The sequence below is a fragment of the Martes martes genome, assembly GCF_963455335.1.
Source record: "Martes martes genome assembly, chromosome: 3".
Classification (NCBI taxonomy): Eukaryota; Metazoa; Chordata; class Mammalia; order Carnivora; family Mustelidae; genus Martes; species Martes martes.
Window position 1 is genome coordinate 58,228,539 of NC_137890.1, and position 19,160 is coordinate 58,247,698.

The 19,160-nt window shown below is 38.2% G+C and overlaps 1 protein-coding gene across 1 annotated transcript in view; it reads left to right on the top strand.

The window, feature by feature from the left end:
- Positions 1-204: 204 nt before the first annotated feature.
- Positions 205-19,160, top strand: part of ITM2B (integral membrane protein 2B) — a 28,267-nt gene continuing 9,311 nt past the window's right edge. Inside the window, exon 1 of the mRNA XM_080798410.1 lies at positions 205-543. Coding sequence (XP_080654536.1) covers positions 427-543 — 117 coding nt within the window. The 5' untranslated portion in view covers positions 205-426. The remainder of the gene's footprint in view (positions 544-19,160) is intronic.

Consider the following 19,160-nt stretch of genomic DNA (forward strand, 5'->3'; position numbering starts at 1 on the left):
ACATTGAGCCCCGAGGTTAAACTGCTGGAAACGAACTCAGAACCGGAAAATCCAGGCGCTCACCCAAGGAACGCCCGTCCCGCCCCGGCTCGGTGCTGCGTGGGACCGGGGGCGGGGACAGAGTCTGGCGCGGCGCCCGGCCCCGCCCCGCCCGCCCGCCTCCGGCCCCGCCCCCGCCCCTCCTGTCCTCCCCGCTCCAACCCCGCCCCCGGGGGTGCGAGCCGTCTCCGCCCTCGCCCGGGAGCTGCGAGGCTGCGGGACCGGTGCCGCAGTAGCCGCTTCAGCCGCCGCGGAGCCGCTCGCCCGCCCTGAGCCGTAGCTGAGCCGTGCCCGGAGCCCGGCCGAGGAGGCTGCACTCGCAGCCAGGAGCCCGCAGCCCCCGCCTCCAGCCCGCCGCCGCCCCCCGAGGGCGCCCCAGGCCGCGCCATGGTGAAGGTGACGTTCAACTCGGCTCTGGCCCAGAAGGAGGCCAAGAAGGACGAGCCCAAGTGCGGCGAGGAGGCACTCATCATCCCCCCCGATGCCGTCGCGGTGGACTGCAAGGTCCGCGGGCCGGGGAGGTCGGGGGAGTGGGCGGTCTGCCCGCCCGGCAGGGCTGCTCGGGGCCGGGGGCGGCTCTGCGCGCGGAGGAGGCGCGGGCCACGGGCGAGGGTCCGCGGGGGAGCCGGGCTCTCCATCTGGGGCTGCTCCCTTTTCTTGTCCGGCCGCAGCTTCTCCTTTGTAAGAAAGTGCGTGTGCAGGAAGTGGAGCCTAACACGGGATCGGGGGCTTGGGAGGCCTGGAGAGAGGGATCGAAGAATTTGGGCCGAGTTCACGGTCGTTGTGCAGTCGGGGGAACGTGCGTGGGGTCTGGACTGGGTTCGTTCCACCTGGAGGCCAGCGGCGACATGCAAAACAACAAAAACAACAACAGAGTTTGGCACTTCCTCCCAGTATAAATAATGTTCCTAAAATGGCTGACATCATTCCAAGCCTAGACCTCTGTTGCTTCCTACTTTCGTTTCTAGGCTGAACAGCACTTGGACTAAGTCCAGCTGCTGTAAGCCTCTTAATTTTAAAAGCATTTTCTTCGTTACCTCCTTTTCCACGGCCTTTGGGTATTGGCAGGTGAACTTCACATTGGGGTCTGGAGAGGGGGCTGAGGAGCGGTTGAGGGGAGAAAGTGAGGTGAAGATCTGTTCAGAATAGGCTTTCGCTGTTGATGTTTATAATTTAAACAAATATTCCTGGTAAGGATCAGTAATTACTGTGTAGATGCTACTGTAAAACCCACGACTAGCTTTTAAATTATATAAGCATATTTATGAGGACCCCTTAACACTAAGTGAAACTAAACGGGAGAAACTCGTTCACGTCCCTTATAAAATTCTCCTTTATTTTTTAAAAAAAAATCCCTCTTTTTAGTCCTAATTAAAAATCAGGAGTGGAACTATAATTGTGCCAACTTTTAGCGGCTTACAATAATAATATATTTAGGATATGTAATTGTAATTGTCTCGAGTTAAAAAGGAAAGCGTCGTAGCCTGTTCTCTACGAAATGATCTTTAGGCTGCAAACATTCAGTCCTGTAAAAATTAACTGTAGAAGTTTATTTATGTTGCTCAACTTCCTTTTTCCTTAGCATTTTTCAGGACCTGTTACCAGTAGGGTAAACTTAGTTTTAATTTCAAAAAATGCAATGATTGTGTGCAGGTGTGAGTAATAAGTGTTTTTTAATATGATGTAATGAAAATTACTATTGAAAAATATGGCACTAATATACTGTCAAAAATTTTGAGATTGTAACATTAATGGGGACATGCCTGTACTTATTTTTTGGTAATGTTCTAGTTAAAAACAAAACGTCAGGGTTTGATATTTAAATGACTGCCTTACCTTGAAATACAAACAGGGAACTGATTCCCTAAAAGGATTAAGAGTTTTGATATTGCTATTGTTTTTCTGAATCCATTGCAAACAGTCTTGGTCTTAAAAGAAAATGTTTGGAATGCACAGAGGATAATTGCAGTAGCAAATTATTATCTTAGCTCTATGTTTATCTAACATTCATTGTACCTAAAATAGATTGTCAAGTGCCCTGTCATAACAATCTCAGGTACATATAGAGATTTTAATCCTAGTATGTATCTCTTAAAAATCCGGTAAATATAATTCCTTCCTTTTAGAAAAGGAGAGAGGGAGAAAGCATCAGATGATGTCACTTAAGAGAGCTTTTCTCTTGATCTGTATTGAAGGAGATTTGGAACTCTGGATAAAAGTCAGAATTAATTTGCTAGGTAGCTGTAAATCTGACTTTAGACATTTTCTGTCATTCCTGAAACATAACCCCATTTTCAGACTCAGAATTTCTCACAGTTTCACCATACCCAAATTTTGTGGTCACAGCTGCTGTGAAAAAGTAACCATTTGTAGCTCTGTGCATTTTCTGTTTTCTATTTTCTTAGATCCCATATCCAGATAAAAATACTGGAACTAAGCTGTGATGTCCAGAGTATTCCTTTGCAACTACGCAGCAGTCATGGATGAATAGGCAGATTTAAAAAAATGACATTCTTTTTCTAGCTATAAGCTCAAAGACTTCTTTTCTTCACTAAGTGACAAAATATTGCTCTACATTAAAAGTAGAATCCTAATAATCAGTCACTTAACGGTAAATGAAGACTTAGCTTAATAACAGACCTTGTGAAAGAACTTCTGATCTTTTCATCTTGCACTTCGACTGTGATTACATAATGTGCTCTAGCTCCTTGGGGTGACTTTATGGTAACCACCGAATTTGACTGCCTGGATTCGGCACGGAATCAGCCTTCCTGTTTGCCTGGGGCATATCCTTGCCTGCCTTGTTGGTTGAGAGAATCAAGTAAAGCTGGTTATGGACCAGAACTCCCGAAGAAGAAATTTTTAGTACCTTTAAATCCTTCTAGATCACAATATCCAAATGACATTTGTTTCTCAAGATGTACACTCCACGGCCACCTGCCCTGGTGTCATCTTGAATTCTAGTTTAAAAAGGCAGATTCGGGGCGCCTGGGTGGCTCAGTGGGTTAAAGCCTCTGCCTTCAGCTCAGGTCATGATCCCAGGGTTCTGGGATAGAGCCCCACATCAGGCTCTCTGCTCTGCGAGGAGCCTGCTTCCTCCTCTCTCTGCCTGCCTCTCTGCCTACTTGTGATCTCTGTCTGTCAGATAAATAAATAAAATCTTTAAAAAATAAATAAATAAATAAAAAGGCAGATTCTACTACCTTAGAATCTACCAAAGAATTCTGGTGTCTCTCTGCCACCAAAAATTCTGATCACTCCAGTCAGCTGTCTTATGTAACATACATTCCAGTAATTTAATGTTGCTCCTGTCCCTTGTTATTTCTTTAGCTCTTTTCTTGTTACAGGTTGAGAACCCCCTGAAAGCAGTGCCATTGCCCTTTTTTCCTTCTTGTCTTTCAGTAGCTCTCAACTCCAACAGTCATGTCTGTTGAGCTCAACTACCTTACTATTTACTGTTCTTTTCCTACGTTTTCCCCTTAATTTTTCACCTTCCTCTGCCTGTCCAAACTGACACGAAGCTCAGAGATAACAGAAATAGCAAAGAGTATGACCTCTGTTTTTTTTTAACAGGTGAATTTTAAATTATATGCGTGTTTTATGTTACAGGCAGCAGTTCATTGATGGTTGTGTCTATAACTTTGATCTTTGGAAGACTGTTATGTATGTGCAAATATCAAAGAAAATACCTGATGAACTCAGTCAGAAGTCCCAGTTTTGTCATTACATAACTGCTTGATCTTGGGCTTAAGTTTTTAGTTTTCCTTATCTGTGAAAATGAGAGGGTCTGTAAGGACTCTTCCAGTTTTAAAATTCTCTGAAGATGTGAGGATTACATAATTAAAATTGGCAGGAATTAAATTGTTTTGTGAAAAATAACAACCACCTCTTCATCCTAACCAGACCCTTCCCTTTCTTCCCCATGTTTAGCATGTTACATTGCTTCTTCGTATTAAGTAGCAGTGGGTCAAAGAGAAAAGAAATGGACCCAGGGTATTATGTAATAAACCAAATTTTTATTGTGGGTTACCTCACTTTAGAGCAGTAGTTGTTAACACTTTTGTGTGTGTGTGTGTGTAATGCCTAATTGTGAAACACCTTCCCAATATCAGGACTCAGCTTAAATTTGCTTCACAGATATCCCTGCAAACTGTACTGCTGGAAAAATAGTATTGCCCCTCCTTAACCCTGTATTATAGTTGTAGACCTCAAAGGGAGAGAAAAAGAAAGTGCTTGTGTAGGAGAGAAGATGGGGCAGGATGGAAGTGGGAGAGAAAAGTGCAAGACTACTAACCCGGTGAAGTTCTGAGTTACCCATTACAACATGGCTCTTTGGACCCTCGTTCTTTGCAGTTTCTGGTTATTTCCTGTTTGCATAAATAGGACTGATGGGTTTGGTAATTTAACTTTTTTGGTGTTGGTTGGGTGTTTTTTTGTGTGTGTATGTGGGGGGTTTCTGGGGATAGGAGAAACAAAATACACGATGACGTTTATTGAAATATGTTGACCTTTAGAGGAGGGATTTGGGAGCTTGGTTCTTTTTGAAGAAAGTGCATATCATTACCTAGTTGTGTAATTTAGTGTTTGTAAGCAGTAGCCAGTAAAAACTTTACAGTCATTACGTTTTGGTTCTCCATGAGGGTATTGGTAGCTGAAGTGTGAGGGTTTAGTACTGGGAGATAAATTAATTGCCCCCCCCCCCCCCGGGGGGGGGCTTAGGACGTGACTTGGCAGGACGGATTCCTGTCCCGTGTCCCGTCCCCCCCCCCCCCACCCGTAGACGTGCCTGGGGTTGGGGTGCTGCTGCTGCAGAGGGTGGACAAAGGTTGGATGAAGTTGTGTATTGCACATTTGGAGGACAAGTTACCTGCCTGGGGCTTCACAGTGTCATCTTAAAACATATTTTGTCTGGACTAAACAGAAGCAAGTATGTTACCAGTAAAATCATAAGCCCCTGAGATGTTGTGGCATTCAGCTCTGCTGTGTAAGAGGTTTAAGTAAGTGAAAGTATCTTTTTTACCCAGAATCTCTTAGAACACATGGCACAGGCTTATTTAAGTTGATTCAGTATTTAACTTAAAAAGTTTTCATTATGTATTACTAAAACTTGACTTGCTTTACATGTTTGTCGAAAAATGTAATAAGTAGTAATTCTGGGACGTTTTACTTCTTTAGTTCTGTCATAATTTAAATATCTAGGGTGTGTATTTAAAATGCATTTTCTTTTCCAAAAGGAAATACTTTCTGAACTCATAACTTTCTGAATACTTTCTGAACTCAGTCCAAGTAGCTGGACTGCTTTGCATATCATAGTGTCAGAAGAAAATCTAGAAAACATTTGTCTTTTCAAATACAATATTGATGAATTCATCCTCCTAAACTTTTAGGTAAACTTGGCAATTTTTATTAGAACTTAGACGGATAGACTGAAGGAGTTAAGTACTTGGCCATCAAAGAGTTTTTTCAGTAATAACTACAGCCTGTTAAAATAAAGGATTTGACAGTTTGGAATTTCTCAGTGAGGTGGTTTTTGTCCAGAGGATGTAGAAAATATTAACACTGGCACTAATTTTTCAAGAGGCTTGTGTATAAAGTTATTTTCTGGCGGTCTTATTTCTTTGCACAAAGCTTGGCAGTGAATGTTTTTATAAGGTAGATGGCTGAAAGTTGAAAATTAGAAATTTTATTACAGATACGATCTAAGAACATTATTTAAAAAAATCATTTAATTGTGATTATCCCCTCTAATTGGTATTTATGATACATCTTAATAGCTTTAAAGACAACTGTAATATAATTCTCTTTTTATGTGTTACCAACAATTGAACGAACAAAATAATTTTCAACAATTGAAGATTTCTTTAAAACTCTTTAATCAATTTGAAGGGAAGAAAGAACTTTATGAAGTATTTCTGTAATTTTATCATTTGGGAAAAATCAAGCAAAAATGAACATAGACTTTATTCTTAAGAAGAATTATTTTAATCTTGAGTTACAGAAATGAAGAAATTATTTTTATGAAAGGGATAGTCTGATTTTTCATTTAATATTTTATCTTTTAGTATTAATAATTTTCCAGCAGTAATTGTATGTAAATGTGTATATGTATCCAAATAGAAATTAATGTTGAGGTAAAATTTGCCTAATTTATAAATACTGATCATATTTGAGTTAAATATCTAGGGAGCTTATTTGGGAAATGGACACTAATTACGGTGTTCAATATGCAATACTCGGAAATTTTAAAATACTTGCATAAACTTGTTGACACAGTTGAATTTCATAATTTAAAAAATTTAAGTTTTGATGGGTTTTTGTATATTTGAAGGTTTGTTTTAATGCCAAAATTATTTTTAAAAATTTGTTTTGCAGAATGTGTTAAGAATAAAGCTTAAATCTTGAATTGTTTTCTCTGCTTTAAATATGATTATCATGTTTAAAATTAAGATTAAAAAACCAAAAAGGTGGGGCGCCTGGGTGGCTCAGTGGGTTAAAGCCTCTCCCTTCAGGTCAGGTCATGATCCCAAGGTCCTGGGATCAAGCCCCGCATCGGGCTCTCTGCTTAGCAGGGAGCCTGCTTCCCTTCCTCTCTCTCTCTGCCTGCCTCTCTGCCTACTTGTGATCACTGTCAAATAAATAAATAAAATCTTTAAAAAAAAAAAAAAACAAACCAAAAAGGTAAGGTGCATTGTTAAGTAATGACTTGGATCACTGCAGCATCCAAAAGAAGACCCAGCTTTAGTGCTGGGAAAAATGATTTCCAGAATCAGTGTGTCTGCATAGCATTTTTTTTTTAAATTTTATTTATTCATTAGACAAGAGACACAGCAAGAGAAGGAACACAAACGTGTTGGGGGGGGTGCGGGAGAGGAGAAACAGGCTTCCCGCTCAGCAGGGAGCCCAGTGCGGGGCTAGATCCCAGGACTCTAGGATCCTGACCTGAGCGTTCACAACTGAGCAACCCAGGTGCCCCATGCATCTACATTTCTTAAAATTCATTTTCTCAGCCAACCTTTGTAGTATTGTTGTTCTGCTATATACACTTCTCTGTAAGTTTTTATCTTTCCATTTATAGCTTTCTCCTTCAGTGCATTTTTTTCCTTGCTTTCATCCTAGCGCTGGGACAAACATTTCCCAAGCAAGTCATCAGTGTTAGCCAGGGCAGTGCTAGACACGGAGATCACAAACACAGTGCCTCCTGGGCCCAAGCAGAATTAGTGAAGTTGGGCTTTTTACCTATTAAACAGTTTAGAATATTTTTCATTTTCATTAAAAAAGGGGGGGTGTCAAGTGTTGTTTGGTTCTCCAGTCTTTAAAGGCAAACTAGAATCAGGATGATTTTTGACACTTAAGTATTAAGTATTCCCAACTAATTTATATAAGAATTTCAAGCAAGGCAAAAATACTGACAGTTTGACGTAGGCCACTTGTTTTAGTCTCCTTTACAGTAGAGAGCCTGACTGGCAAATGATGGTGCGTGTGTCCAAACATGGCATGCTGCCTGTTTTTGTATGGCCCATGAGCTAAGAATTATTTTTACATTTTTAAATGCTTGGGGAAGAAAATCAGCCAACTTCTCCCTTTTGTCCTAGTCAGTAGAGGGGTGTACAGTTCAGGAAGCAATACTGTCTACTTACTGAGAACTCAGACTATGCACTTAAACTTCAGGGTTTAAATCCTGTCTCTGCCACTTACTGTGTAATACGTGAGGTAAGTTACTTCAACTCTCTGTCTCAGTTTCTCCTTCAGCAAAATGGGGAGTATGATAATCTGTAAAAAGTTTATCACCATGGCTGGAATAGAGTGAGAAAAAGACTCAAGACATTAGGGACACGAGGATGGCTCAGTCCGTTAAACGGCTGACTCTGGATTTGGACTCAAGACATGATCTCAGGATAGTGAGATCAGGTCCTTGTTAGCTCCGTGTGCTGGCCCTGGAGCCTGCTTAAGATACTCTCTCTCCTTTTGCCCCCCCCACCCCCACTCTTTTTTTTTTTTTAAAGAAGAGACATTCGCTGCTGTTATCAGTACTACTGTTACTATTACTTAAAACTACAACTGTCAAACAGGGTTTGGCAGTCCTCAGATTGTTAAGCAGCCATGTGATATGAGACCAAATGTAGCATCTTTCTAGTTTTCCAGTTGGCTTTGATTCAGCTTTGCAGATGTCACTTGTTTCAAGTAAACTTACCTTCAAAATTTCTAGAAGGGAAAATTTAAAGATAGAAGTAAAGTTAATGAAGCAGAGCAGTTCTTAAAATTTCTGCTTTTTTTTTTTTTTTTTTTTTTTTTATAGACCAGTGCCACAAACCTAAAGCTACTTTCAGAGAGGTTGAGATCCTGCTGTCAAAGGTTAATGTTGTAATCTGGATCTGGTAACTTGGACAAGTCAAGAAACTTCCCCACGTCTCGGTTCCCCCATTTGCAAAATAGTCTGGTGGCACCAGTCCTGAAGTGTTGTTGGGATAAAATTCAGAGTGCCTGCTACTTAGAAACTAGTTAAATGTTAAATGTGCTTCCTCTGTCCCCATCTATTGAAGTCCCATTTTCCCCCCTCATCTTTCTTGTTTTGGAGTAGTACTTCTGTTACCATTATTGTTTTATCCCTATGTCGCATGTCAGTTAGATAACATTATTATTGTTAAATCATCCTCTACAAGGTATTTTGGTGACGATTTCTCCCTGTAATGTAGAACTCTGAGCATGCAGTACTTGTATCCATTTTCATTAAAAAGTGGGTATTTCTCCATTACATAAAGGACGTTGAATTTAATTTTGTAAATTTAATTTGGGGTCTTACCAAATAATGCTTAGTTTTAAAATGCAAATATTCCTGCCCTATCATAGAGGAACTCACTTGTTAAAGATTATAGTGTAATTATATATAATACAGTACGGATTTTGAGTGTACAGTTACATAATTTTAAATACATGCATCTGAATAACAACCCAGTCAAGATAGACCTATCAACTCAGAAAGTTCTCATGTCCTTTTAGTGCCTGTCCTCTCCCCTTAGAGGCAACCACTAATCTAATTTCTATCTTTGAAGATTAATTTGAGGCAATTGAGTTCACTCTAGCTTCTAGGCTCTCTGTAAAATAAAAAAAAGTGTGGTTTTGGTGAGCGGAATACAGACTGGATTCTGGCTCTGTTGATCTCCTTGGCCTGGCATCCTTGTGCTCAGAATATTCTGCTTAGCTATATATGGTGATCCTAGCTCCACATTTCTGTAAAAAAGTGGTTTTCAGGGGCGCCTGGGTGGCTCAGTGGGTTAAAGCCGCTGCCTTCGGCTCAGGTCGTGATCCCGGCGTCCTGGGATCGAGCCCCGCATCGGGCTCTCTGCTCAGCGGGGAGCCTGCTTCCTCCCTTCTCTCTCTGCCTGCCTCTCTGTCTGCTTGTGATCTGTCTGTCAAATAAATAAATAAAATCTTTAAAAAAAAAAAAAAAAAAAGTGGTTTTCACTTTTTGATATCAGGACACCTTTGGACTCTTAGAAATTGTTGAAGACCCAAAGAGCTTTTGGTTTATGTAGGTTATATCTATTGATAATTACTATATTAGAAATTAAGACTATTAACTAATTTAAAATAGCAATGATAAACCTATAACATATTACCATAGATGGCATTTTTATGAATACTAAATTTTCCAAATAACCAGAAATTAAGAAGAGTAAGGGTAACACATTTACATTTTTGTAACACTCTGCTGAATAGCTTAGTAGAAGACTATTAATAATAGCTGATTCTCACATCAGCTTCTGTGGTCAGCCTGTTGCGCTATCGCCCATTCAGCTTCTGGGAAAACTTTACACTAGTCAGAGCGTGAGAATGAAAAAAACAGTGTCTTAGTTTTATTATGAGAATGGTTTTGACCTTGTGGAACTCTTAAAAGGGTGTCCCTAGATCACATTTGGAAAACTTAAACTCTGTGCACTCGCTTATGCTGCTGCTGTTGGTTTTTGTTTTATTTGTATTTTTCGCAATTTTAGATAGCACCTATTGGCTTCCTAATATGGAAAGTGAATATTTAGCTTTTTCTGTATATTAACATATTACAAACATATTCTGTCTTAAGATGCAGTTACAATAATTTCTGGTTAAATTGATATTCTGTGCTTTTATTGTAATTGACAAACATTTACATCTGAGTAACATAGTATAACCTAATAAAGTTACTAAGTTCTTCTTACACAAAATTGTTTTATTTTCCCTGGATTTAATAATTGTTTCTTGGGCCAGGGAGGGTTGCTTAATTTTCTGTGTATTTGTTGCTAATTCATCCTCAGACTTTGACAGCAGTATGCCTTTGGGTATTTACAAACTTATTAGAAAACTTACCAAGTTTTGTATTTTTCTTGGCAGTTTCCCGTTTGTCATTCTTCAGTCTTACCATCCAGACTGGTTATAATCTAAACGTATTGCTACCCAGATGCCCAAGAGTAATTATCATCCTGGAATTGAATTGGTTTGTCTTTATCCTGTGTTTTATCTGCAGTTTTATGAATCTGAGAAAACGTATCAGATCAATTTTTAAAAAAAAAAAATTTCACATCTGAGAATCTTTATCCTCACATTTAATTGGTGATTGATTTGGGTATAAAATTCTAGGTTAGCTGTAATTTTCTTTCAGCATTTTGATGGCATTACTTCATGCCATTCTGATTCCTGGTTTTTTTGACCAGTTTTTTCCCCGGTCTATAGAAGCTTAAGATTTTTTTCTTTATGCTTCTGGCTCTCGAAATTTTTATTGATGTGTAGTTTGTTTGAGGTCATTCATTTCCATTCTCTGGCTAAAGATGTATTTATTTGTTTATCCCTTTATTATTAACTTCGTCAAGTTTTCAGGAAGAAAACATGACCATTTAATTGGAAATCAATCATAGGACTTCTAACTGTGCTGTCTTAATGGCTTTTTAAAGATTATTGGAATATTTCCTTTCACATTAAAAATAGACTTGGATAATAGCTATTAATGGAAACCATTATTGTCTGGATTATTACTATTGCACTAGGTGGTTTTTTTTTTTTAATGTTTGTTTATTTAAGTAATCTCTACACCCAGTGTGGGACTCGAACTCATGACCCCAAGCTCAAGAGTTCCATGCTTTTCCATCTGAGCCAGCCAGATGCCCCATGTTAGCACTAGTTTCAAGGTCCTACAGGATGGCCTAAAAAAGATAACATGAAGCATCATCTTCTGGTCTCCCTCTTTGAAGTTCAAAAAATGTCTCCTTCATGAGTTAGAGACAACTTGGTCACTACCAACTTTGTGATTTTGCTTTGTGGGTTTGTTACTCTACTTCAGTTTCATTTTTGTAATTAATATCTTGCCTTTCCTATTTATTTTCAAATGCCTGTATGCTTGTAAGCCTGAGTTATTTTCCTTTGTTGTTTCTGCTTCATGCACATATGATTTTAATATTCTTGTTACTGTCCTTTGTAATTTGATGAAGAGAAAAATCCTATTAATTTGTTTTGAAACTTTTTTTCAAGATTTTATTTATTTATTTGAGAGAGAGAGAGAATGAGCAAGAAGAGCAGCACAGGGAGGGAGAAGCCAACTCCCCACTGAGCAGAGAGTTTGATCACAACTAAGCCAAAGGCAGATGCTTAACCAACTAAGCCACCCAGGCACCCCTAACTTTTTAAACATAATAATAACACAGCTGTTGTAATAGGTAATGCATAGTGCTTAGTGTGAGTGTGGCTCAATTCGGGTGAAGTCTTTAGAGCAGAATTTTGTGGAAACTCGGGCTAAGTCATTTCTGATTGGATATCAGCATAATCCTATTGTGACATGGTGTCATGTCACTATTATCAGAGTTAATTTATGTGGTTGAAAAGCCCCATGCTTTTCCTTCCCTATGATGTACATGGAATGTGAGAGGATATTCAGGCCTTATGAGTTCTAAGATACTACACAAATAATTTTACTTAACTTCTCTGGGCCTCATTATATTTATCTGTAAAATGATGTGTTGCACTAAATGTGCTTTCATGGTCTTTCCATAGTAGATGTTTTCTTTCTGAAAACTATACTGATCACATATCCGGAGGCATGTACTTCATGGCCAGGTGCTATATTAGGAATTTAAAAATTACTAAGCATCCCAGTCTTCAAGTAGCACTTCTCTGGGAGAGACCAGCCAATTGTGTAGTCCAGCTTAATCACAGCTGACTTAAATGTCACAAGAACACAGCACCCTTGGATCCAGGAACTGGGGAGTGGTGAAAATAAGCTGCAAGATCCAATGATTGATTACTGAGTATGTATTGTGCATGTACTTGGTGCTGGGCGTACGTTCGAAGGACTTTTGACGTGTTCATGATAGACACATACCTCTGATATCCAGAACTGGAATATTTTCCAGTAGTCCTTTTGTCTAACTTTAAAAATTCTGAACTTGGACAGAAAATACACTTTCTACATTTAAATTATTTCATGCCTTTAGAAGAATATACTTGGAAGTTTTTATCAGGAGTTTTGCATTTTAAATAGAATTCCTCATATTTGAATATAAATGCATAATTATCTTGTTGAATGACACTAAAATCTGGGATTTATACAAAAATGATTCCGGAACAAGTTTGCTTCCCCCCACAATCTTGACACTTAATTTTATAATGAATTATAGACAGTAGAACATTCCTATCATACTTCAAGTTTTTGTTTTGTTTTACACTTCAAGTTTTAAGAAAACAGTTGATATTCTTATTAATAACAGTAGGAATTCATAATTCAGCCAGTGCCAGAAGAAATCTGTCTTGACCATTTTTATTGATCTCTGGTAAAGGCTATGATTAACAATAAATAGCAGTTATATATAATGCTCTTGACTATCCAATACCTTTAGATCTCACCAATATGAATTTGAAAATCTGGGGCACCTGGCTGGCTTAGTTGGTAGAGCATGGGATTCTCGATCTCAGGGTTCTGAGTTCAAGCCCCACATTGGGTATGGAGCCTGTTATAAAAAAAAAAGAAGAAGAAAATCTCCTGAAATTTCATTTCCTAAAATAGAAAGTTCTCTTCAGTGTAGATTGAATAAACACCTTGAAGAATATTGGCTATCTTTAAAATATGTATAAAAAAGAACAGAGAATGTTTAAGGTATTCCTATATTACCATTGTGCTTTGTGTTAGATACTCTTCTTGTCCTTAATATAAAGTGATGAAGTTGTGATCCAGCACTAAAAGCGTTTATAGCCATATATATATATATATATACACACATATATATATGTATTTTTTTTTTTAGTTCTGACCTTTTTTTTTTTACCTAGACCTGTGCCAATTTTATATTCTGCCAATAATTTGGTTCAGGTTTAAATTTTTCAGAATAGTTATATTATGCAATAGCTTAAAAATTTCTTTTTTGTTTATTACAGCTTGTGTATTGCAGGATTTGTTCACAAAAAAGGACATTAATGAAAAATCTGTTTTGTAGACATTGTATTTTTTATTGATTTCTCATTTTTTATTTGTTATTATTTTAAGTTATCTCTACACCTGGGGCTTGAAGCTACAACCCCAAGATCAAGATTTGCACGCCCCACCAACTGCGCCAGCCAGGCACCCCAGTTTCTTACTTTTTAAACCTCTTTTTAGTCCAAGTACAAATTAATGGAGTGACTTTATTATCCGTATAATGCCAAGCACTTGGAAAACTGCTTCCTTTTTTTTGTGCTAGACACAACATTTGTCATGTGGACTTTTCTCACCAAAGAGGAGATAGTAGCGATCTTAATTTGAAAAGTAAAATGAGAAAGCATAATTCAGATACTGATTTAAATGAACAAGACAAAATGTCAACAAATATTTGATGTCTTTATAGATGTTAGCTTTTTAGCCATAGATTTTGTGTTTTTACATAGAATATATATTTGATCAATGCTATTAATGCTGAACAGATCGCTGGATCTTGTCTTTTCGATGCCTCCATACTTGGGAAATAAAGTTCATGTACAAGTCAGGTGGACAGAACATGTACCTGCAATAAATGGATGGCACTGGTATTCTACATAATAGTAATCTGTTGGGGTCGTCACCTACATAGCTTTTGTGGTTCTAAGAGTATAGTTGGGAAAGAATTTTGGAAAAATTTTAAATAGATCTTAAATGATAACCAAGGTTTGTTCATTTGGTACTTTAAAATTCATACTGGAATAGGAAATGATTTAATTTCCCCCTCCAGTACTGTCAGTCTTTTTCCAGTTGGCCTTTTCAGAATTCTGTTGTAGATGGCTTTTTTTTTTTTTAATTTTGTTTATTTATTTATTTGACAGAGAGGGATCACAAGTAGGCAGAGAGGCAGGCAGAGAGAGAGAGAGAGGGAAGCAGGTTCCCTGCGGAGCAGAGAGCCCGATGCGTGACTCGATCCCAGGACCCCTGAGATCATGACCTGAGCCGAAGGCAGGGCCTTAACCCACTGAGCCACCCAGGCGCCCTGTAGATGGCTTTTTATTGGCTTCAGCCCCAGTGGATACTTGTTTCGGCTTAACCTTTCTCAGCTATATCAGGTGGTGGTGGGATAATAATAACTATTATCTATTGATCACTTACTGTTTACTATGTACCAAACAATGATCTAAATGTTTCTCATGTTTCCTCATTTAATCCCTGCAACAACCCTGTGAGTAGGTGCTACTATTAATCCATGTTTAGGATGACATAATTGAGATAGAGAAGTTAAACTTGTCCAGCTTTTCCATCCTCCAAAATTCTGACATTTTTTGTCTGCTGTCTTCAGTTTTGTCTTCACCTATCTTTTCTAGCTTCTTATCATTTACTTGCGTCTTAGGAAAAAACTGTCCTGTTGCTTGTAAATTGGGGAAGGGGAGAATAATTTGATTTTACTTGAGTATTATTTACATACTGAAAGTTCAGCCCTTTTAGGTATATTGTTGTGTTAATTTTGGCAAATGTAGTTGTGTAATCATCGCAGTCAAGATGTAGAATATTTTCCTCACTCCAAAGTGTTTTCTTTTTTCTTTTTTTAAGATTTTATTTATTTATTTGAGGTAGAGAGCACAAGTAGGCAGAGCGGCAGATGGGGAGAGGGAGAAGCAGGCTCCCTGCTGGGCAGGGGGCCTGATGCAGGGCTTGATCCCAGAACCCTGGGATCATGACCTGAGCTGAAAGCAGCTGCTTAAACGACTGAGCCACCCAGGTGCCCCAGAGTGTTCTTTTTGATACCACTTTGTAGTTCTGGCTGTCACTCCATCCCTGTTTTGTCTTTCTGTAGTTTGCCTTTCCTGGAATACAGACTTTATTACAACCAAGTTGCTTTCTGTCATTCTCTAGCTGTTTTTATGTTTTCTAAGAACTGGGGGTTGTCTGGAGAAGGTCTTGGATTCCTGTAGCTCTTGGCCCACGGTTTTCTCTGGGTTTGTCCAGTTCTACCTCTTCTCTGTTACACTTTTGGCTTGCTTATGCCATTCATACTCGGATTCGATGTTCGTAAGAGAATTCGCCTGTTGTGTCATTTAAAGCATTAAGGTTTTTTATTCAGAACATTAATCCAGTCTGAAGCTCAGAAGTCAGAATCCTTTATACCGGGAACGGTTTAGACTGGTTGTTTTATAAAGGTAGGTTCTCAGATGGACGTAGTTCAAAACTAGGACTTAGTTCAAAACTAGGCAACACAGTAGCCAATAATTTGGCATGTTTGGTCTTCAGCTAGGGGGAAAAATTAGGAGGAGTTGAGAAAACCAGGAAATTCATGTGTAAAAATTTGAGTCGTTAGATTTTTTTAAATGTTGGCAGCTAATTCTGTATTTTGGAAAATAGTATATAGGCCAGATACATCCATGGGCAGCTGGCCTGTGTATCTCTAGGTTTATTCATATTATCAAATTATTTTTTAATAAAGATTTTTATTTTTGTCAGGGAGAGAGAGAGAAGCAGGCTTCCTGCTGAGCAGGGAGCCCAGTATGGGACTTGATTCTAGGACTCTGGGATCGTGACCTGAGCCAAAAGCAGACGCTTAACTGACTGAGCCACCTAGGCATCCCTACCAAATGTGCTTTAAAAATGTACATCTTTCTTGGGTACATGTACATGTTTCTGAGCCTGGGTGGCTCAGATGGTTAAGCATCTACCTTCATCTCGGGTCATGATCCCAGGGTCCTGGGATCGAGTACCACATCGGGTGCCCTGCTCCTTGGGGAGCCTGCTTCTCCCTCTGCCTCTGCCTCTGTCTGCCTCTCTCTGTCTCTCTCTCTCTCTCTCTCTCTCTCTCTGTGTCTCTCATGAATAAATAAATAAAATCTTTAGAAAAAAAAAGTACATGTTTCTAAATCTATTTCTGAAGGTTCAGTAGTTCATGCTGCTTTGAGTTGAATAAATTGTATTGATTTTTTTCTCTATTTCTTTCTTGTTTTTATACATAAAACATTTTCATACCATCTCTGTCCCCCTCCCTCCATGCTTCCCTCTCTTCTTTCTTCCTCTTTCTTTTTTTCCTCATTGATACAATTTTTAACCCTAAGAGATGTTTTCCTTTTTAATATTCTGGTTCCTAAGGCTTTGTGATTGCATTTGCCATAATAATTGCATAATAGTGTATCTGAGAGCTTTGGAAAAAATGTGTCTTTATTCATCTTATAAAGAAGGCTCAAAGAGAAGTGACTGAGGATGTACAATGATTTGTTAGTATAGGAACAGAATCAAAATTATATGAAAACCCTTGTGTTTTGTCTGAGTTAAGCTGATAATGGAAGCACATTTACGGAAACCTCTTAGGGAGCTGACTGAGGTGACCTAATTCTTAACTAATTGAAGTACCAGAACAGAATTTATCCTTCATTTTGCTTAAAATATAATTGGTTAAGTAATCTTACTTTATCATGTGATTAGAAGATTTATTTAAACCAGAAATTAGTACAACGAGAGAGCAAGAATGCTTCCAAAAATGCTTCCATACTACTGTAGAGGGCTGATTATAGGCCAGCGTGTGCTTCAGTGTCTTCATTTATAAACTGGGGTAAAAACTTGAGGTTTTAGGAAGATTAATGAGTTGATAATTGTGCAGCACCTGTGGGAGCTCTTTTACCTTATCAGCATAATTTAAGGTGTACCAGTTCTGTTGCAGCACAAGGGGAGGAAATGTCTCTGACTTGTTCTAAATTAGGCCAGGTAAACTCATATACCCTGGCAAAGAAGCCCTTGTCCATGAGTGATTTTCCTTTTTTTTTTTTTTGGTTGATTTTTGTTGTTGTCCTTTAGTTATGAAATAATCCAAGCATACAAAGCCAGAGAATTTATAGTACCATTTGATACATTTTTAAAGTCTTAAATATATACTGTTAATATTCAACTTGCCTTTTTTTTTTTTTGTAATTTGGGATTGTGTTTCTATGCTCTTAAAACCAACTGTGGTAGTTGATCTCATTTTAATTATTATTATATGAACCTTTAATACTTTATTCTCCACTTGATGGACATGTAGGTTATTTTAAATTTTTTCCGCATTGACCATTCAGCAGTAATCATTATTGGACCTTTTTCTTTATGTACACATATAAAACTTTATCTAGGGCCACGTTCCTAGAAATGAAATTGCTGGGTCATAGGGGGTGTGTGTGTGTGTGTGTGTGTTGAACTTTATTAAATACTGCCAAATTGTTCTCTGACCAGTTGTACCAACTCCTGCCAACTATATGAAGGTTCTCAATTCCCATTGCTCCACACTTTCCCTAGCACTTGGTGTCCTTAGTCTTTCTCTTATTGCCTGCTATGTAAGAACTCAATTGATTCCACCCCCCACTTCCTATATTAAAATATAATTTACATGCAATAAAATTCATCCATTCCCTATATATGACTTGATTGAATTTATGGTAATAACAAAGTTGTATATCCCCCACCATCAAGATACGAAACATTTCCATTATCTTTAAAAAATTTCCTTATATGTCTTAAATCTCTCCCTCACCAGTTCTTGGCCATGACAACCACTGAACTACTTTTTTGTCACTACATTTGCCTTTTCTGGAATTTGATAAAAATAGAATCATGCCATAAGTAATCTTTTATATTGGATTTGTTTCACTTAGCATATTTTTGATTCAGTATGAATATACCACAGTTTATCCATTCATCATTTAGTGGATACTTGTGTTGTTTCTAGTTCGGGGCTATTACGAATAATGATGGTATGACTAATACATAAATCTTTGAGTCAGTTGATTTTTAATTACCAATCTTCAGCAATCTTGCTGAACTTCAATTAGTTTGAATTTTACTTTCTCAGATTTTCTAGACAGTGATATCATTTACACATAATGATAGTTTTGTATTCTTTTTTGTAATCTTTATATCTGTTCTTGTGCTTCTCAGTTGTATACTAGCTAGAATTTCTCATACAATGCTAGATGGAAACAAAGAATCAGTTTTAGTGGGCAACCCTCATAATTCCTGACTTGAAAGGTTAATGGTATTAAGTCAGAAGTTTCACCATTAAGTATGAGGTTTACTATGGGTTTTTGATCATTATTAGCCTTAGTCATGTTCAAGAGTTTCACCTCTTTCCAGGTTGCAAAGAAATTTTATTATGAATGGGAGTTCGGAGTTTGTCAAATGGATTTTCGACATATATTGAGATGGTCATGGGGCTTTTCTTCTTAAATCTTGCATATATGGCCTTTTAAACTTTAAGCTTACTCTTTCTGGAGTTAATAACTTAAAAGACACCTTTTTTTTTTTTTAAAGATTTTATTTATTTATTTGATAGAGAGAGATCACAAGTAGGGAGAGAGGTAGGCAGAGAGAGAGGAGGACGCAGGCCCCCTGCTGAGCAGAGAGCCCCATGTGGGGCTCCATCCCAGGACCCTGAGATCATGACCTGAGCCGAAGGCAGAGGCTTTAACCCACTGAGCCATCCAGGCGCCCTTAATACACTTTTAATAAACCACTTAGATTAAAAACTTTCTGTTCTCAATATATTTTAATGCTTTCTCCATGACTCAGATTGTAATATGGTATGCCCTTTATCTGTCATGAATAATGTTAATTTTGACTGCGAATTACTTAAGACATGAGCCATGCCTTAATTACATTTATTTTTCCCACAGGATCTTCCACAGTATATTGCAAATAACAGGTCCTTAATAAATGT